General features: G+C 39.1%; 2 protein-coding genes and 1 pseudogene across 2 annotated transcripts; 1 reads left to right on the top strand and 2 right to left on the bottom strand.

Annotated features, from left to right (window-relative positions):
• Nucleotides 1-9: 9 nt before the first annotated feature.
• On the bottom strand, nucleotides 10-10,848 carry LOC107561534 (RNA polymerase II-associated protein 1-like). Its single transcript, XM_016245999.1, has 12 exons — nucleotides 10,351-10,848; nucleotides 10,040-10,188; nucleotides 9,861-9,953; nucleotides 9,589-9,778; nucleotides 9,352-9,510; nucleotides 5,718-5,942; nucleotides 4,933-5,048; nucleotides 3,513-3,611; nucleotides 3,276-3,377; nucleotides 2,793-2,960; nucleotides 1,691-1,870; nucleotides 10-159 (listed from the first exon to the last, which is right to left on the bottom strand). The coding sequence occupies exons 1-12, from the start codon at nucleotides 10,532-10,534 to the stop codon at nucleotides 10-12; spliced, it is 1,815 nt and encodes a 604-aa protein (XP_016101485.1). The 5' UTR covers nucleotides 10,535-10,848.
• A 1,481-nt stretch (nucleotides 10,849-12,329) lies between these two features.
• On the top strand, nucleotides 12,330-15,666 carry LOC107561535 (transmembrane protein 151B-like). The gene is made up of 2 exons (XM_016246000.1): nucleotides 12,330-12,383; nucleotides 14,113-15,666. The coding sequence occupies exons 1-2, from the start codon at nucleotides 12,330-12,332 to the stop codon at nucleotides 15,664-15,666; spliced, it is 1,608 nt and encodes a 535-aa protein (XP_016101486.1).
• Nucleotides 15,667-18,769: 3,103 nt separating this feature from the next.
• LOC107561536 (uncharacterized) lies at nucleotides 18,770-19,717 on the bottom strand (annotated as a pseudogene).
• Between the last annotated feature and the right edge of the window lie 1,580 nt (nucleotides 19,718-21,297).

The raw sequence follows: 21,297 nt of genomic DNA on the forward strand, positions 1-21,297 counted from the left end.
AACACTGGTTCAGAATTCAGCTACCTGTGTTGCTGCAGCAGTCGAGTGGCGAGCGATCCGGATCAGAACCTCCAGAATATCAAGAACAACCCGGGGGGAGGGCCGCACCACCTCCAGGATATACCGCAGCCGAGGAAGACCCTGCATTTTCAGAAAGCCCTGATGGCAACACAGAAATTTCAGTAATTCTGCATAAGCAGCAACTAACTTTGCAGAAAGAAAGCAATCTAAAGCTGGGGACACACTACATGACTAGCTGAAACATTCTAAGACTGACCTCAACACACTTAATGACTGTTTCCATCAACTGGAACAGATTTTAGTCTTTGACAATCGGAAAGGAGCACAAACCTAATGACTGAGTCACTCCACTACACAACACACTTAACGACTGGCATGTCACGACTGGACAAATTCTGCCAAACAACTCACAAAAACCGCAGCTGCTGCCCCACAACACTGCGGACAACACCGGTGCACTTTTACCTACTGAAACATTGAGGTCTGTTTTACTTTTCTTATGTTCTTAATTTAACAGAAAAGTTTTTTTCTGCTATGTTGGTGATCCTAATAAATGTCACAGCAATGTGTTTTGAATATGTTTTGCATTAAGTCCGATGCTCCTCTTTCTTTTTTGGAATTATTGAGTGAGTAGACACATTTCCTTATGTATTTTCAAATGCCTAGGCCTATGTTTAATTCCCTTAATTATAACATTTCTAGCCTATTTTTAAAAGTTTAGTCCAGCAACAGTTTATTAATTATCTCATGTATGTCTAAAATCAGGGATTAAAAATGAATTGGTTCCAAGTAAAAAGGGTAGGTAATTTTTTCGTTACATTAGGCTACTCGAGATTGGCTACCGGTTAGAACGAAATAAAAAATCACTTAATAAATTCAAGGCACTCTAATTTCCTCATCCATTTGACACAAAACTATTATATATAATTAATATATTTATAGAATAATTTTATTTCGTCATATTCGTGATTTATGATTTAGGTTATTCGTTCCTATATTCGTTATGAAGAAAATTCATTAGCCGCCCTAGCCTATTTGTTATGAAGTTGATTTAAAAATTCTTCACAACAAATTTGAAGAAGTTAAAAGTTGAGAAAAAATGGAAATAGCCCGTAGATAGGCCTATAGGCTAATTCAAATTTTTCTTAACTTTTATTAGACTGCAGATCGAAATAAAATAATTATTGATAATCTTTCAAATTAGAGAAATCACTGACATAATTTAGGCTATAATTTTCTTCGACTGCAGAGAAAACGAAACCATTTAATTTGCAGTGTTAACGAATTAAAAGAAAGTCAAGAAAGAAATAACAAGAACTATCGAGATTTTTCTTGCAATCAAGAAAAAAATATGACAAAATTACAAAACGAATGCTGAATGATGTTTGACAGTGAACGCATCTGCTCTGTATAGCTGCAATCTCTGGTGTCAGTCGCAAATATTAAACATGTTTTAAAAAATCTTTGTGAAAACGACTGGTTCTTTAATTCTAAGATTATAATCTTTAGATACCACATACTATGCAACTTTTTCTGCCGACTGTAAACAGCGACTGAGCCCAACTGGAATAGACCCGGTCCGATTGGGCACGATCCGTCATCAAGACCAATCCATTCATAATCGACCTGACAGTCGTGTAGTGTGTTCTCGGCTTTAGACCCCAGTTACCTTGACAACATCCTGCCTAGCAACATCATGATCTGTTTTTTTTTCTTCTTTCTCTTTAGTAGTTTCTTTCATGGTCTCATCCAAGCCTTCATCATCCTCGTCCTCATCCTCCTGAGCAGTGGGCAGTAAAGGAAAGGTTGCCATCCCGAGCAGCCATGAGAAAGCATTATCCAAGCACTCCTAGGATGAGACAAATTGGAAATGTTGTGGTTACTTGTAACCAGTGTTGGGGGTAACTCATTACAAGTAACGAGAGTTACGTAATCAGATTACTTTTTTCAAGAAACTAGTAAAGTAACGCATTACTTTTTAATTTACAAGAGAATATCTGAGTTACTTTTTCAAATAAGTAAAGTTACATTTTTCCCCCCAATTTATTGACTGACAGCTCTCCTGTTCCCACGTTGAGAAATCAGAAGATGTTACTGTAGTTCTAAAATAAATATGAATATGCATTAATTCATCTCACTCACACAAAAAAAACACAGATTCAGTATTCTTCAAAATGGATAAAAATAATGCAACTCAGAATATGACGCAAACCTGCAATAATTAAATGTTAAACAACACAAATATCCTTTATGTATTTAATCCCATTCTATTAGTGAGGGGACTGTGACGATTTGTTAATCTAATGAATAATTGATTTGTTAAATCAAATAAAAATTAGTGTGTCAGATTGGTCGAGATGCTACAATACTAATAAGCAAAAATTACTCTAGACAATCATTCGTGTGTCTTTTTTATTGCTGAAGTGTGTTGAAATTTCTTCTTCTGCATTCTACTGTACGGACTTAAATTTACTTTCTCTTCAGCCTGAGGCTTATTCATTTCACTTTTGGTGTGAAAAGGCTTTTATATTTGCCAAAAATATAACTTTTTTTATTTTAAAAACAAACAAGCAAGCCCTGTCCAGATTTTAAAAGTAACGCAAAAGTAACGTAATGCATTACTTTCCATAAAAAGTAACGAAATTAGTTACTTTTTTATGGAGTAACGCAATATTGTAATGCATAACTTTTAAAAGTAACTTTTCCCAACACTGCTTGTAACTTCTTGTGGCAAAAGTGCATAAACGATATGCAAGACGATTGTCTCTTACTTCACCGTCAGATGAAACCAGCAGAGCTCGCAAGGCATGCACTGCTGCTGACATCACACCCTCCACACTGTCATCCAGGGAGAACCGCAGAAGAAAGAGGACTCCAGCATCCAATAAAGAAGACAAGACGCTGCCCTTCAGAGAGGAAATGTACTCACCAGCCCGGGCCTGATGGAGAACACGTGTACAGTGTTTATAAGAGACAAATCTACAGAAACAGAAAGAAACAGCCACAAACCTTCTTTTGGCATTAAAAATCAAGTCATGATTTACTAAAGACAAGCAGTAAATAACTAGCAATGAAAAAGTGTGGATATATATGTCTTAACCCAGGCAGACAGATAGATAGATGTGCATCTTTAAGAGGATCCAGCATTTACTCTCTCATAATACCATCTTTGTGGACTCAAATCTACAAGAAATATAATGGCTTTTCACAGCAACTCAATGAACTTTTGTTTTAATTTTGAAATGTTTGTTTACTTTGGCCAGGACATTAGCGAGAGTGCTGATGGCCAGATTGCGCTGTTGGTTCAGCTGACTGCGAGAGAGGAGGAAAAGCTCTTGCAGCGAGTAGCCAGCCAGCTGGAACAGAGGAGAGAGAGAAATTTATAGTTAGTATTACACATATACAACAACTACACATGCCTGCATTTGACTAATACAAACACCTAAAAGAAGTTCTGGCATCAGTTCTAGAATTTAGCTGAACCTACTCACCTCTGGCTCCTCTCCATGGTGATGCAAGCCTAAATGGGTGGGCAAGTCTTTGGTGGGTGGGATGAGAGTGCCAGCAAAATCAAAACGTGCTTGCATAGCCTTTAATAAAGCATTCATGCAAACAAGAACATAGAATAACATTATTAAAGTCAGTACAAAAGGAAATGTCACCCTATTTTCTAAATGAATGTTGTAGATCTTGCTTCATGCATGTTTCACTTTTTAAATTTAGTTTTGACCTTGTAATTTTTGTTCAAAATGTTATAACTTGATCTTCCAATGAGATGACAGACTTCTCTCTGGTGATGTATGCCAGACTTCTCCAATCATTTTGCATGCATGCAGCAATGTGAGTTGTAGGGGTGGGCGATATACCAGTAGACACGATTAACCGGTAGAAATTTGTCAACCGGTAGAGATTTTGGACTATCTTTCTATCATGGTTACAGGCTCACGTGATGTTGCTGTGCTACGTGATCATGAAAACGTATTGGTTTGTACGTCCTCATACAGCGTGGAGGTATTAAACTGCTTTATAGGGCTTGTTATATTTATAGGAAGTTATATTTGCTGCTTTATAGGCCTTGAACGGTTAAATACACAGACACACTTGTCAAAATGCCCGTCTTTGCAAGTATCCTCGTAAACACAGTAGGTCTTAAGTGAAAACAAACAGCTGAGAAAGAAACTGTGTAACAGTATATTGGATCCAGGCAGCTCTTAAAGTGACAGCAGTCTAATATCCCTGCTGTCTGTCATTCATGTTAATCAAACAACAAAAGTGAAAATCTCTCACTGCTTTTGACTAAATTACTTTTGTAACTTTAATAAGAAGAAATTTATATTTAATTGACAGTGATGAATATGCAGTGTTTTTATAAATTTGATTATTTTATACAATGTATGTAGCATTTCTTATTTGCTTGTTCTACTGTAGTTTTTTGTCCTTTTGCTTGTAGTTAGTTTTTTATTATTATTTAATCGCTGACTGTCGTCAGTGAGCTTGAGGTTTTTTTTTGTTTTGTTTTTTTATTTAGGCTAGTATTAGTTTTTGTGATATTGACACTGGTGACATGAATTATGAAATTTCTATGGCATCAAAACTTTTGATATCAAAAAGACCTTATTTAAAGCAAAAATAACTATATTGTGATATATCTCGTTACCGTGAAATAAAACGACTCATACCGTGATATATGATTTTGGTCATATCCCCCACCCTAAGTAAGTTGTATGGGATATTTTTACATAATTGTGAGAAGCCGAATAATTTGAAGTATAATTCATGTCTGTAGTACAAACAATGCAGTATTAGTTACAGTATGTGCCATTTTTGGGGTTTTAAAAAAGTAAGTTCTACTGATGCTTGCCTTAACAAGCACAACTAAATAAACAACTCCTAAGATTTAGTGGTTTGTACTTTTTTGGTGCTCTGCTCCCTGGGTGCAGGAAGGTCTCTTGTCCATTCCAGTTTTTCTGGCTCCACCTTGTCCATGTGAAGCCATTCCTTTTGAGGCTTGATTGGCAGCTCCTTCTCTGTAAATAATAAATAACACCAATATTACAAATGATTAATAGTAACAGAGAGCAACAAAAAACACTAGACTTTCAGTTTAACAGCCTATTCCAGTTCCCATGCATATTGACATATACAGCACCACATGCTGACAGCAGTGCAACTACGGAAGGACTGTTCTCTGAACAGTAACCCCTGATGTGCTTCATCCATAAACGTCAATGAGTTCCTCTTATCTCTATTACCTTAAAACAAATTGGTGCTTGCTCTAGCTAACTCTGCTCTAATCAGTCTAATTGAAATTGATGCATCTGCTTTAGCATGCTGGCCTCACAGCTTAGCTGGACAGATCTGCAAAGTGTACAGTCCTGAATATGTGTGGTGAGTTCCAAGCCGAGGGTGAATAACGAACTGGAAACCATCCAACTTGTGCTGACAAGATTGAGAAGACCACATCTGGTACATTAGCTTTACTTTCTAATGCTATATGCATGCAGACCAGTCCAAAGTCCCCATTCAGCTTTCTTCATGAAACTAAAGCAATGCTGTAATACGGAGTAGTATGTGTCAAATAAATCTCAAATACGTAGGTTGACTGTGTGTGTAATAACATTTTTACAACATTTATTCACCATGCAGTGGTAGATGATGAGATCTGTCTCTGCCAAACAAGCCCTGAACTCACTTACCTGTAATTGGAGGTTGAGCTCCAAGCTGATTCTCATCTTCCTCATCCTCCTCCATGGTATCCCACTGAGACTCCTGAGCTTTTATTGTGTGGTCTAACTGTGGAGACGTGCTGTTAGGCAGAGGTTCATTCAGGAAGTCTTCTCTTTGCACAGGACCAGACGCTGACTCAGATCCTGGGGTTCTCTGTGCCCTTCGAGATCTCACGAAGTCTACTAATCTAGGGCCTGACATAAAATAACAACATGAGGGCGAAGTGAACAAAATGTCAGTTACAAAAAGCATGTTCCACAAATTAGGTCTAAAAATTAAGATATAAATAAAACAAATAAAATAAACAACACAAAATGTTAACAAAGTGGTCCGTGAAGGCTGCTTAAACTTCAGAAAACGGCAATCAAGCTCAGGAGGTCAAATTATGGACACTTTAAATTAAATATTTAATTTTATATGAGGTTTGCAACCCTGCTAAAATATGAGATATTTCTTAGCAACAAATATTAAATATATCTACCGATCAAAAGTTTGGTGTCAGTAGAATTTTTTTATGTTTTTTAAAGGGATAGTTCACCCAAAAATGTATTATATATTATATTAAAAATTATATTATTAATTACTCACCGTCATGTCATTCCAAACCCATAAGACCTTCGTTCATCTTCGGAACACAAATTAAGATATGTTTGGTCTTGCGGGTTTGGAACGACATGAGGGTGAGTAATTAATGACAGAATTTTCATTTTTAGGTGAACTATCCCTTTAAAGTCTTATGTTCACCAATACTGCATTTATTTGATCAAAAATACAATAAAACTGTAATGATGTAAAATTTTATTACAATTTAAATTTTAAATTTTAGAATTCTTTATAATATGCTGCTTTGGTGCTCAAATATTTCTTATTATTATCAATGTTGAAAACAGTTGTGCTGCTTAATATTTTTGTGGAAACTGATATCTTTTTTCAGGATTCTTTGACAAATCGAAAGTTCAAAACACATTATTTTATTTGAAATTAAAATCTATTTTAACATTATAAATGTCTTTACTATCAATTTAGATCAATTTAATGCATCATTGCTGAATAAATATATTAATTTCTTTAAAGAAATCTTAATGACCCCAAACTTTTGAATGGTAGTGTGCATAAAAATTAAATATAATTTATGCAATTACTATGCTAGAATGGGTTTGCAAATACAACGGTTGCACATTATAATAATTCAGAAGACTAGCTTGTTAGGGACCAACTAATACATGTACAGTGATGGCCAAAAGTTTTGGCAGTGACATAAATTTTGTTTTGCAAAGTTTGCTGCTTCAGTATTTGTAGATTATTTTTCCACATGTTTCTATGGTATACTGAAAAACAGAGTTTTAAAGGCTTTTATTAGCAAAAAAATATGAGTCAATATTTACAGTGTTGACCCTTGTTCTTCATAACCTCTGTAATTCGCTCTGGCATGCTGGATATTAGTTTCTGGGCCAAATCCTGACTGAGGGCAATCCATTCTTGCCTTATTAGTTCTCGGGAGTTTATCACAATTTGTGGGCTTCTGCTTGTCCCCTTGCCTTTTGAGGACTGACCACAGCTCCTCTGAGATCCGGGGAGTTGCCTGGCCACAGATCCAAAATTTGAATGCAATGATCTTCGAGCCACTTCTTGATCACTCTTGCTTTGCGACATGGTGCTCCATCATGCTGGAAAATCCACATATCATCACCAAATCACTGGATTGTTGGAAGAAGTTGTTGAGGGACGTTTTGATACCATTCTTTATTCATGGCAGTGTTTTGGGGCAGAATTATGAGAGAGCCCATTCCCTTGGTTGAAAAGCAACCCCACACATGGATGGTCTCAGGATGCTATCACTCTTGCTTTGCGACATGGTGCTCCATCATGCTGGAAAATGCACATATCATCACCAAATCACTGGATTGTTGGAAGAAGTTGTTGCAGGACGTTTTGATCCCATTCTTTATTCATGGCAGTGTTTTGGGGCAGAATTATGAGAGAGCCCATTCCCTTGGTTGAAAAGCAACCCCACACATGGATGGTCTCAGGATGCTTCACTATTGGCACGTCACAGGACTCATGGTAGCGTTCACCTTTTCTTCTCCGAACAATCGACTGGTAACTTTGCACCAGTCTTCTGCTGTCCAATCCGTGTACTTCATGCAGAATTTCAGTCTGTCCTTGACGTTTTTCTTGGAGAGAAGTGGCTTCTTTGCTGCCCTTCTTGACACCAGGCCGTTGTCCAAAAGTCTTGGCCTCACTGTGCGTGCAGATGCTCTCACACCAACCTGCTGCCATTCCTGAGCAAGCTCTGCACTGCTGGTGACACGATTCCGTATCTGACTCCTCAGGAGGAGACGGTCCTGGTGCTTGCTGGACACTCTGGGACGTCCTGAAGACTTCTTCACTGCAGTTGAACCTCTCTCCTTGAAGTTCTTGATGACCCGGTAAATGGTTCTTTCAGGTGCAATATTCTTTGTAGCAATTTCCTTGCATGTGAGGCCATTTTGATGCAAAGCGATGATGCTGCACGTGTTTCTTTGGAGGTAACCATTGCTAACAAGAACACAATGATTGGAAGCGCTTCTTCCCTCCTTTTATAGCAATCAGTCTGCTCTTACAATCTAAGGCCCTGTCCACACGAACGCGGTTATTTTTAAAACTGCAGCGTTTTCTATGCGGTTAGGCCGTTTGTCCACACGCAAACGCAGCACCAGTTCACTGAAACCGAACATTTTTGAAAACGCCTGCCAGGGTGAAGATTTTCAAAAACTCCGGTTGCAGTGTTATCGTGTAGACAGCAAAACCGGAGTTTTTGGCTTGTGACGTCTGCGCCTGCGCTGTTATCTCCGCCTACTGGAGACTTTTTCAGGCTTCTGATTGGCCAACATGGCTTTACGGTTGAGATTATATCGCCACCTGTTGGTTTGGCATGCTCTTGACAGTGATTCATAGTATGCGTTTGCGTTTTCATGTGGACAGAGATTTACCCGTGTACGTGTGGACATGGCCTAATTAGTATGATAGTGATTTCACCTGACTAGTACTCATTCACACTTTCACATGTGCTGCTGATATGATTAGTCAATTAATGTTAGCTGGTCATTTTGTGTCAGGATAAAAAAAACTGTGAAAATTGTTTTTTTTGTGAAAAGTTCATTTTTTTGGCCAATGAAGCTTTTAGCAATTATTTAAAATGCATCGGATTACTCTACACAATAATCTAGAAACAACGTGAATGAACACCACAACAGCTTAAGCAGCAAACTTTGCAAAACACAAAATTTATGTCACTGCCAAAACTTTGCCAACACTACCACGACTGTATATATTATAAATATATTTCCCAAAAACTAACAAATATATATTTGTATAGAGTATTTTTTTTCCTTACAATAACCTGAGTAGGGGGCTGTTGACACAGATCACATTTTTTAATATAAATCTGAAGATGTTTCATGTTTGGCATTAGAAGTTCAATTCAATTCAATTCAAGTTTATTTGTAGAGCGCTTTTTACGATACAAATCGTTGCAAAGCAGCTTTACAGAAAATTAAGTTTCAACAATATATTTCGTAGTAGCTTATCAGTGGTGACTATGTCAGTTAATGTACATATGGCCAAGCTGTGCCAGCAGCTTCCTCTGTTCCTCCAGGATCTCACTCTGGGACATCGCCTGCAACTTTGTCTGATTCTCCTCATGGATTTTCATTGTCTCCATGCCACTATTTGCAATCCCAAGTCCTTGACCCGTAAGTAGCACAGGGCCACCAACACGGTCTGTAACAGAAGCCCAATCAGAAATCAAGCATGCTTTAGTTAACCATGAAAAACTTAGTGGAATGTGACAGCACTTACCCATTACATTTGACTCAGGTCGCTCAGTCTCCATATTCTCCAATGGTGAGAGGCTCACATGTCTAGATGCAGAAGACTGATCTCTAGTCTCTGAACAATTTAAAGACTGAACATCTTCCTTCTTAGCCCTTTGTGCTGCAATTTGACGTGCAAAAATACTTTTTCTTCCTTTAGGAGCTCTTTCCTGCCCCTAAGCGCAGTGAGAAATACAGAAAGGTCAGAGAAACAAACAAGCTGGGAAGGATTTGTATGCATGTATAATATTTGCTCACCTCACTTTCCATTACAGATCTATGCAAGGCTTTAGGGAAAGCAGTGCCTGTGATACACGGGAGCGACACAGGTACTGCACTCGTGTCCCTCTCCTTTAGGAAGACATAAACAATAAGCATGGCACTGGCATGTTGACATTCAGTCAAACAACAGGCACACTGTAATAAATGTGACTCACAATGATTCTAGATAGGACAGCACTGATGTGGGTATCATGTCTGTCCAGTCGCTCTCCTGGGTCCTCATCTTCAAAACGCACCCGCTCCTGTTTGAAGCGTGACTTCTTTGGAGGTGCAGGGGTCAAGGTGGGAAGCTCATCTGGAAGATCTGAAGGTGTAGATGAAATCATTTCAGTACAAGGTTAATATAAGTTTGTTTTACATCAGCCTGATCTTATTTAAGCAGGCCTAATGAAACTCATCATTACATTTGTTCAAGAAAGAAATGTTTAAAGATAACTGACAGAACGTTCAGAAATGTTTAACCTACCTTCTATAGTCACAACATCTCTCTGGTTTCTCTGATCCTGTGCATCAGCTGCGGCAGCGTCTCCTCTGCGTTTATCAGGGCGCTTCACTACAGCGACAGTGGACTGACCGCCCGCCGCCTGAAGCTCCTGCTGCTCCCGGAGCAGATCCGCCTCGCTGTCCGTGGGCTTGGGACGCCGCAACATCCCAGCTCCCGAATTAACACAAGGGCGTCTAATGGTTCGGAGGAGACTGTCAGAAATAATAATGTTAAATAATGTATGTTAATAATGTAAAGTTTTCTTGTTGGCTTGGAGAGGATAATATGCACATTTCCAGCAAGTTTCTAATATTGTTAATGATCAGCACAGCAATGATGGAAATATTCCTTTATTGTAAATCCAGTTAGGTCATCTATCAGCTATTTGACTGAATATGTACACTAAACGCACAGCCACAACCAACACATGTAGAGTTTACAGACGTGACTCCATTTCCGGGTTATTATGCGTAGCCATTACAAAATAAAAGCCTTTCGGTTTAAGAGCTTTTTTTTACATAAAAGATTGCATCGTTATTAAATTATATAAATATATAATATAACACAAAATAATGCATTTAGTTCTATTATATATTCTTAATTTTATTTTTATTTACATTACTAGAACCTTATTTTATTTTCCCTTTTCTATCGTCGAAATTATATTATATTAAAATGTACTATAATATTAATTTATTTTATATTAAAAATATTAAATAATACATATAATTTTATAAATATATCAACGACGAAGAGGCTTGATATAAAGGATAACAGAAATTATATTTGAACAAGAATATCCTAAGAGAAGCTTCATTATAGAGATATTGTCTTAAAATGCATGTCTGAGTAGTATCTCTGGCTTTCCTCTGATCACTTTGGCAGTTTATACATGTAGGTACATCTGTTTATCATCACATAGGCTTATGTTTATCATTATTCTATCTTATAAGTTCATATATTAGCAGGGAATTAACTTTTAAAACATTTCTACCCTATAAAATGCTTCATATTTAATTAGTAAGTTAGAAATGAGTTAATATCTAGTTACATTTGTTATAATAATAATATCTTCACGGACAATATTTATGACAAACATGGCAAAACAATTAAGCAACACCTTTATCTATATGCTGATCGCATCTCGCGCAGTTCAGCGAGTTCAGTATAAACACAAATCAAAGAATCAGCTTCGGTCTCCATGAGACTTTGGAGAGCAGTTGTCGTTTTTTTTCTTCTCCGTCCTCCGCAGTCTCCCCGCGGTCTCCGCCCCCCAGTCTGCCCGAATGGGAACACCCAGAGCGGGATCCCCGGCGTTCCTGGCATCCATCCCAAACACAGCACCGCCGGACAAAACAACGTCCTGCTGAAGCGTGTTTCATTGAGAAAAGCGGCGTATAGCAGAGAACATATTTGCCTGCAATGTTACACCTGCCGCAGGATGTTGTCTCTAGATCTGGAAACTGATAGCTGCTGAAATGTACAGACACTTATGGGACAACAGCATACTTTCTCAACTCAGATATCATCTGAGTCCATTTTATATTCAAAACACAAACTTTTCAGATTTTGGATCAGTTAAGTTAAATAAAATTAGCCTCTTAGTATGTTTTAGTCAGTGAACTTTCAGTAATAAATGACATTTTCATCATAATTTGTATTCAGAAGCTCAGCACCCTTGAGTGAGATTCAAACCCACAAACTCAGAATTAGGAGCAAAGATCCTTTCCCACTTACAAACAACTTCTGTGCATTGCCAAAGATGTGTACAAAGTCCAGAATTAGCACACAAAAGCATTGCTGAGCTACTGTCCTGCAGGTTTTGATTTTGAATATAAAAAAATCTATTTGATAGATCTTTTTTGATTGAAGACACAAGACAAAGTTGCAATGACATCATCCACCATATTTTGCTTCATCCATACCATTGCCTGGATTCACAGTGCTCTATGATTTTCACGATGTGGAAGAGAAGGCAGAAATTGTGGAATAGCATCATAAAAATGGAATTACCTGTAAAATGTTCAAATGGTTAACCAGTTTAATACAGGCCAATTATCTGAAGCTAGTGAGTGCTTGTCTTAGGTTTAATAGACATAATCTGAAGACTTTGTGCCAGGATGTACTGCAAGTAATTAAGTCTGAACTGAGGAATTGCAACAAATCCTTAGTCTTGTCAGGCCCCACTTTCTCACATAGAGCTATATATCCCTCTAGTCATGTTAAGGGTTTACTGTCAGAGCGTTGTCTGCACTTTATTTGAATTAGACTCAAATGAATGTCCATTGCAGATACAACTATTTGAAAATCTGGAATCTGAGGGTGCAAAAAAATCCAAATATTGAGAAAATTGGCTTTAAAGTTGTCCAGATGAAGTCCAATGCATATTACTAATCAAAAATGAAGTTTTGATATATTTACGGTAGGAAATTTACAAAATATCTTCATGGAAGATGATCTTTACTTAATGTCCTAATGATTTTTGCCATAAAAGAAAAATCTATAATTTTGGCCCATACAATATTTTTTTTGCTATTGCTACAAATATACCCCAGCGACTTAAGACTGGTTTTGTGGTCCAGGGTCACATATGAGGTTTGCAACCCTGCTAAAATATGGGATATTTCCTAGCAAAATATATTAAATATATCTACCGATCAAAAGTTTGGTATCAGTAGGATGTTTTAATGTTTTTTTTAAAGGGATAGTTCACCCAAAAATGTCATTAATTACTCACCCTCATGTCATTCCAAACTTAAGAACTTCGTTCATCTTTGGAACACAAATTAAGATATTTTTTTATGAAATCCAAGAGCTTTCTGACCCTCCCCCTAGACAGCAACGCAACTACCACGATCAAGGCCCAGAAAGGTAGTAAGGACATCTTTAAAATACTCCATATGACATAAGTGGTTCAAATGTAATTTTTTAAAGCTATGATAATACTTTTTGTGTGCAAAGAAAACAAAAATAGTGATTTTATTCAGCAACTTCTTATCAAAGCCTGTTTACAAAGTCTAGCATGTTTACATCTGCCAAATGCCAATGTCTGTATACAGTGTGTGCATATATATACATGTATCTTGTAATATTTATACACAAACATACATCATACATATATTTATTTTACCCTCTGCACAACTCTGTATACAGTGGATTGATTTTAATAACTTTAATGTACTTGAAGTGTGCACCAAACATACATTAATGTAATATACAAGTATCGGATCGGGACTCAGTATCAGCAGATACTTAATATTCAATAGAATTGATTCAATTGACTTAATATTCCATGACTCGGATCTGGGGCACAAAAAACCTGATCAGGACATCCTTAGTAATTTCTTTTTTCTTTCATTATTCTATTTAGCTTTTATTCTTTTTTAAGTTTTAGTCATTTTAGTACTTCAACTTAACTTTATTTCAGTTAGTTGGTAAGGCAACATTTCTATTTTTGAATTTAAGTTTTTCATATAATATTTATATTTATTATTTTATTGTTATTTTTCAGCTTTATTTCAATTACCAAAAACATTGTTTAATAGTTTTAATTTTAGTTAACAGCACTGATCTAAATATATTTTATTCTTTTGTCCAATATAATTTCCTCATATAAGTGACATTAAATCTCTGATGGTTTGTATTGTATTCATTACCTCGTTTTCTTATTCACAGTATTCCCAGCAAGCCTGTGTGCCTTACAATATGTTTATTACTTTTTCTCTTTCTCATTATTCCTTGTAGCAATGGCCAATAAAGCAGTCCCTAAGTGCCTCTATGTGCCGCGAGACGCACTGGCGATGCCTCCTCCTTTCGCTGCTCATGTACAGCTGCCTGGGTGCCGTGACCTGGTGTCAGCTGACCCAGGTCACCAAGCTGAGCTTCGATTCCTCCAGTACTTCCCTCACAGCCTCAATGAACTCTCTCAGAGGAGGAGGTCGCGCCATGATATACCATGACAGCCCTTGCTCTGATGGTTACATGTACATCCCCTTGGCCTTCCTGCTCATGCTCTACGCCGTTTACCTTATGGAGTGCTGGCACTGTCGCGCCCGCAGCGACTTACAATGCAAGGCCAATGTTGAGAGTGTGTATGACAGGGTTCTGCGCATGCGTCAAGCCCGACCGTGCGTCTGGTGGAAAGCCATCAGTTACCATTTCGTACGCAGGACTCGACAAGTAACGCGTTACCGGAATGGAGATGCCTACACAACCACGCAGGTTTATCACGAGCGTGTTAACACACATGTAGCCGAGGGCGAGTTCGACTACAGTTGCTGTGGAATGAGAGACGTCTCGCGCAACTTGCGTGGACTGGAGGGTCACGCGGCAACACGGTTGCATTTCTCCAAGTGCTTTAGCTTCACAGGAGCAGGACCTGAAAATGCTTACCTCAACCAACGAGCCAGGTTCTTCTCAGAAATCGAGGGACTGGATGACTACATGGAAGCCCGCGAAGGCATGCTGCTGAAGAACGTTGACTTTAAGGAGCACCTCATCGCTTACGTGGATCCTGACCAAATGCCGTGGTACACCTCGCGGGTCACCTTCTGGTTGGCGGCTCTCCTCATGCTCTCCTGGCCACTGCGAGTTCTGATCGAGTACCGCACGGCATTTGTGCAATACCAAGTCGAGAAACTCTTCGGACTAGAGTATAGCAACAACAGTCCATCTCCAGAAGCCGACGCCACCTTGAGAAACACTCGCTATGGCCTTCCGAGAGCAGAAACGGTCGACAGTACGGAGCTGGAATGGCACATTCGCTCAAACCGCCAGCTTATACCAAGCTACTCAGAGGCCATGCTGATGAACCTGGGGACTTCTGGGTCAAACCACAGAGACAGCATTTCCTCCAACCGCTTGCTGTTGGACAGCTGCTCGACGCAGAGCTACGGGACACTGGTGCAGAACTGTGAGCACTGTTGCCAACACGAAGGCGGGCAAAGACGGCCAACTATCAGCTCTAGCTGTTCCTCCATCTTCTCTCGCCACACCTTCCACTCCCGTTTGTCCCTGGACACATCGCACTTCTCGCTGTGCCGCATGTACGGCTCCAGGCGCACTGTGGGACTGTGGAGGAGCCGCAGTAGTACACTTACAGAGCGCTGCGGCCCCGATGAGCAGTGCTGCAGGTCTTACACCAGTCAGCTTGCGCTTAATGACAGCCCACCGAACTACCAAGATGCCCGCTTCTTCCCAGTCCTCATTGTACATCGGCCTGAGGGCTGTGGGGACTCCTCTGAGGTGAGGAGATATTATGTTCGGAGAGGCTCCTGTTGTGTGGAGACTTCGGTTTAAAGTGGCTTGAAGTGGTCAAGCTGGCTAATTCAGCGATAGAAAACATTTGTTAAACATTATTATTTGCACTATGCAGAAAGTGGACTTGATGGCTGTTGCTTGATGCCGAACTGATGAAGTGTATTCTCTGAACTGTCTTGCTCTAACAGCTAACATGTGCAAAATTAGAAATGTGGCTTATTCAGTGCAGCACTGAAGACTGTTTTTGTTTACATTTTGATTTCAATTAAAGGGCTGGATTGAAATGATCAATAAATAGAACCAGTTTTTCATACTATTTATGAACAGCTGGCTGACAAATATGCCAGCTTTAATAAATTAATATAAAAAAGAAAATCTTTCAACACATTACACATATATTTTATGTCAAAAACATGCATTGCTTGTGAAGGATAGTGTTATGACTGCCGACTTGCTCTAAGAGAGAAGAGAGAAAGAGAGAATATAAATTCAATAGCTGCCATTTTGCCTTTGTTACTAATCTTAAATGTTTTTAAAGAAATAATTTTATAACAAGTTATATATAAGTTATTTATATACTAACTATTATAAATAACTAATATATATAGTTATTTATGAATATATATAATGAATATATATTTATATATATATATATATATATATATAATTAAAGACTCATTATATATATTCATAAATAACTATATATATTAGTTATTTATAATAGTTAGTATATAAATAACTTATATATAACTTGTTATAAAATTATTTCTTTAAAAACATTTAAGATTAGTAACAAAGGCAAAATGGCAGCTATTGAATTTATATTCTCTCTTTCTCTCTTCTCTCTTAGAGCAAGTCGGCAGTCATAACACTATCCTTCACAAGCAATGCATGTTTTTGACATAAAATATATGTGTAATGTGTTGAAAGATTTTCTTTTTTATATTAATTTATTAAAGCTGGCATATTTGTCAGCCAGCTGTTCATAAATAGTATGAAAAACTGGTTCTATTTATTGATCATTTCAATCCAGCCCTTTAATTGAAATCAAAATGTAAACAAAAACAGTCTTCAGTGCTGCACTGAATAAGCCACATTTCTAATTTTGCACATGTTAGCTGTTAGAGCAAGACAGTTCAGAGAATACACTTCATCAGTTCGGCATCAAGCAACAGCCATCAAGTCCACTTTCTGCATAGTGCAAATAATAATGTTTAACAAATGTTTTCTATCGCTGAATTAGCCAGCTTGACCACTTCAAGCCACTTTAAACCGAAGTCTCCACACAACAGGAGCCTCTCCGAACATAATATCTCCTCACCTCAGAGGAGTCTCCACAGCCTTCAGGCCTATGTACAATAAGGACTGGGAAGAAGCGGGCATCTTGGTAGTTTGGCGGGCTGTCATTAAGTGCAAGCTGACTGGTGTAAGACCTGCAGCACTGCTCATCGGGGCCGCAGCGCTCTGTAAGTGTACTACTGCGGCTCCTCCACAGTCCCACAGTGCGCCTGGAGCCGTACATGCGGCACAGCGAGAAGTGCGATGTGTCCAGGGACAAACGGGAGTGGAAGGTGTGGCGAGAGAAGATGGAGGAACAGCTAGAGCTGATAGTTGGCCGTCTTTGCCCGCCTTCGTGTTGGCAACAGTGCTCACAGTTCTGCACCAGTGTCCCGTAGCTCTGCGTCGAGCAGCTGTCCAACAGCAAGCGGTTGGAGGAAATGCTGTCTCTGTGGTTTGACCCAGAAGTCCCCAGGTTCATCAGCATGGCCTCTGAGTAGCTTGGTATAAGCTGGCGGTTTGAGCGAATGTGCCATTCCAGCTCCGTACTGTCGACCGTTTCTGCTCTCGGAAGGCCATAGCGAGTGTTTCTCAAGGTGGCGTCGGCTTCTGGAGGTGGACTGTTGTTGCTATACTCTAGTCCGAAGAGTTTCTCGACTTGGTATTGCACAAATGCCGTGCGGTACTCGATCAGAACTCGCAGTGGCCAGGAGAGCATGAGGAGAGCCGCCAACCAGAAGGCAAAGATTGTTATTATTATTATAGCTGTCATTTTCATTATTATTATTATTTTATTTTGTTAATGCTAATGAATATGAACACTGAATGAGTATGTTGGCATCACAAATTGTCTTCATGTCTGGTTTATATAAGCAAAGGTTGCATGGCAATTTGCTTACATTGTTGAGAGAGACTCATCATATAACAATCCCCCTTATGGCCTGACCTGTATGTTTGAGGTATGGATGTGAGAAAGTCAAGAAATGCTGTTGAAATGGCAGTGACTGTTAAAAAATAGTGGAGAATAAAATTGCTCCAATGCTAAAACATGAAAATGTCTGCCGACTATTTTATTTGCTTTTAAATTAATATTTTTCGCAAACAACTTTCTCTCTTTGACTTTATGCACTGACCCATAGCCTATATTTAGTGCTGAATGAAGCATGTAAGTGATTGTTTTCCTACCTCCAAAGAATAGAGCTTGGGAAACTACGTCACTGCGCATTGCATTCTGGGTAGTCGCGGCCATGTTTGGGGACACATTCGTCAGCTGTCAGGATATTAGTACACAGCGATAATAAACAGAAATAACAATGGACCGAAAGATGATCAAGTGTAAGATTACATATAAAGAAAAACTCAACAAGGAAGCAAAGTTGCGGTACTTAGAAAAAATCAAGACAATCAATTCTATCCATACGAACTCAAAGAGTGGTCCAGTGATCTTAACGAGCTACCGCACTTAACCTTCCCTGATGTATTTTCTTACCTTGTTTGTGGTGTCAGTGCGTACACATTTGAGCAATTTAAAAATGATAAATAAATCTCTCGAGGCCCACCTGCAATTTACAAATGGATGGTGTTTATGAATACGTAACATGTTTAATGTAAGGCTGTCAAATCGATTAATTGCATCCAAAATGAAAGTTGTTTATATAATGTATGTTTTATGTATATATAAATGCACATGCATACATATGAATATATTTATTTACATGTGTGTGTATACTGTATATAGGCCTACACATGTAAATGTGTCTTATGTATACACACATGTATGCATGTGTATTTATATACACATGTAAATATACACAGTACACAAACATCAATCACAAACTTTTATTTTGGATTTGATTAATCAAGATCAACTGATTTGACATCCGCGATCTGCCAACACCAAGTCCCCGGGCAATAGTTTATTAAGAAGACCACTATTCTCAGTCACATGCTTGTCACTGACACAACCTCCCCACCCTTGGGAAATGAAAAAGATAGATCCTCGTGGTGTAATGCCAAGGAGATACTTTAGGGTGTGCTGGTGTTTATAGTGGGAAAATGTCTGCGCTCTAGCTTTGAGATTTGATGCTCTTTCAATGCAAATTCCAAGGCAGTCCACAATAACTGCTACTCGATTGCCAAAAGCCTCTACAAACTGATGTGGCATGGTGGCCTGCATGCAATGTCTCTCTGGCCAGTGCACCGAGGGTTTGAGATGTTTAAACATTGTACCTATGGTATCTCTGAATGTGGTGGACACAGTCTTTCGATCCACAGAGAAGAGGTATGCAATGTGCTATATTGGGAGATTCATCCTGAGGCGCATCAGTGTTGAAAGGAGCATCTGAAAAGGTGAGAGTTTTCGGCCAGTCTGTGGCAGGCAGGGAAGAAGCTGTTTCAACACACCCATCAGAAGCGCAAGACATGGAAGCCCAGTGTAGTACTTCACCTTTGCATCATCATCTTTAAAATAATCCTCATCCATCTTCTTTTGAGCAAGCTCTTCCTTCAGTCTCCTGTTCTCCTCCAACAAGCAGTTAATTTCCGCACACCTGCAACTACAAAGATGGCATTCCTGCTGTTCTGCAGTGTTGTAACTTGAGTCTCCGTCATCCATTTGTGAAGCATCATCTGCTGTTGCAGCTTCATCCATCAGTCTCTGGCCAGCTACATCTAGTGGTGCAGGTGCTGCATGATCCCCTGTGACAGATTGCAGTCTCCTTGTACTCCGGTTAAACCGCCCAGGGAGCGTTGCTTTAACTTCTGTGTGCCCGAGATGCAATGATGGTACCCAGTCAGGATCGCACTCTAGCATTTCATAGGCTGGCTTGCCTAAAAATAAAAGATGATTTAATTAGTTATGTAGTTATTCAGCCAGTTACCCAGTGTTTGTCAGGATTGCGGGTAAAGATAAGGCAAGGACTCAAATGCAGAAAGCAAAGGGCTTTATTGAATAATAAAGCAAAACAAACAAAACAACCCCATGGGGGAAAACTAGACAAGGACACAACCAACGAAGACACGAGACAAGAGTATATGGTGAGGAAATGAACACTCAACACACAGACGAGGGCGCACAAACGCGACCCAAGCGAACTCGCTCTCACAAAAACAAGATACACGAGTGTCAGGGCCAAACCAGACCAAAGTGACAGAACCCTAAAGTTAGCAGCGTAACAACAACTCCATGTTTGCACTGCTAGTGGTAAAAACAACAACAACAAAAAGTTAGACATGTTTTGTTTATAACTTACCTTAAACTAACTTTGTGAAAATGCTGTGAACAAACAAGCGTGTTTCGGGAAATGTTGTTGAAGGTAATGGTTTTCCTTCTTACTGCTGCTACCCAAGTCATGCAACGCCGCCTTGTTAACTCTGAGACCTGAGATCCAAGGTGCTGTTTCCAGGCAGGAAAGCAGAAAAATCTCAATCCATTTGAGATTCGGTTTCCACGCCGGTGTTCTGACAATTTGTGCTACCCTGTCAGATTTTGCTACCTCCCATTAAAACAGATGGTAGCATAATTCGATAGCAAAAAGTGCTACCTATCAGATTTTGCTTCCAGCATGATATTATTAAAGTGTGAGGCTTTATTAACATGTACACCTACCCCAACCCTAAACCTACCCTTACAGTAGGATAAATACAGTGTTGGTAGCATAATCTGATATGTAGCATTATTTGTCAGAACACCGGTCGTGAGTGCGATTATGGCAGCTAATTACACAACAAGCTTTCACCGTTGATACGTATTTTTAGCTGTACAAAGCAAACAAAAGCGTCTATCACCAATCCAACACTACTGTGTCCCTAAGTCCCAAAATGCATTGCGTTGCTGACGTCACGTTCCCAGAGACATCTGGGCTGCGTTCAGCCCCGACAAAACGGTGCAAAACTTTTTTTAAACGGAAAAGGTGGTGCGTTGAACACCCTGTTCTGATGACGCAAGAGTTGCAACTATGGCAGCTGAGAAGGCCATTCTTTGTGTTCTTTTTTGAAGAATTGTCTGAGCCTGATGAAATCGGTATAAATAAGTGTTTAATACTGCAAAATACGCTGGATGTTACAGTCACTGCCCGTGCCGTCCAGAAATAAAAGAGAACATCCCAATCCAGTGAAGGGATTTGTGGAAACTGTGGTTCCTAATATTGTGATCCAACATTTGCCTCGTGGTGCTGACATGTTTAACACACCCACCAAACAAGAGAAAACGCATCTCAAACCCCGTTGCACACCGTTTCCAGGAAACATGTCGTTCAACCCGGAAACCGTAGCAAAGCGGTGCACACCGGTTTGAGCTTGAACTTGCCACTGTTTCGGGAGTAAATAATGAATGCTGTAGTAGGCTATTTCGTAATTTTTAAGTCAATCTCGTGAGGGGAGTGAGGAGGTTTA

The sequence above is a fragment of the Sinocyclocheilus grahami genome, unplaced genomic scaffold (genome assembly GCF_001515645.1).
Source record: "Sinocyclocheilus grahami isolate Dianchi unplaced genomic scaffold, SAMN03320097.WGS_v1.1 scaffold778.1, whole genome shotgun sequence".
Taxonomy (NCBI): Eukaryota; Metazoa; Chordata; class Actinopteri; order Cypriniformes; family Cyprinidae; genus Sinocyclocheilus; species Sinocyclocheilus grahami.

What these genes read in the sequence shown, in the direction of transcription:
- LOC107561534 (XM_016245999.1), bottom strand. Translation starts at nt 10,534, where the DNA reads ATGTTGCGGCGTCCCAAGCCCACGGACAGCGAGGCGGATCTGCTCCGG. An exon ending in AGATGTTGTGACTATAGAAG is followed by an intron (nt 10,189 to 10,350) that starts GTAGGTTAAACA and finishes CTACACCTTCAG; the next exon opens with ATCTTCCAGATGAGCTTCCC. An exon ending in CTGTCCTATCTAGAATCATT is followed by an intron (nt 9,954 to 10,039) that starts GTGAGTCACATT and finishes GTCTTCCTAAAG; the next exon opens with GAGAGGGACACGAGTGCAGT.
- LOC107561535 (XM_016246000.1), top strand. Translation starts at nt 12,330, where the DNA reads ATGTGGAAGAGAAGGCAGAAATTGTGGAATAGCATCATAAAAATGGAA. An exon ending in TCATAAAAATGGAATTACCT is followed by an intron (nt 12,384 to 14,112) that starts GTAAAATGTTCA and finishes TATTCCTTGTAG; the next exon opens with CAATGGCCAATAAAGCAGTC.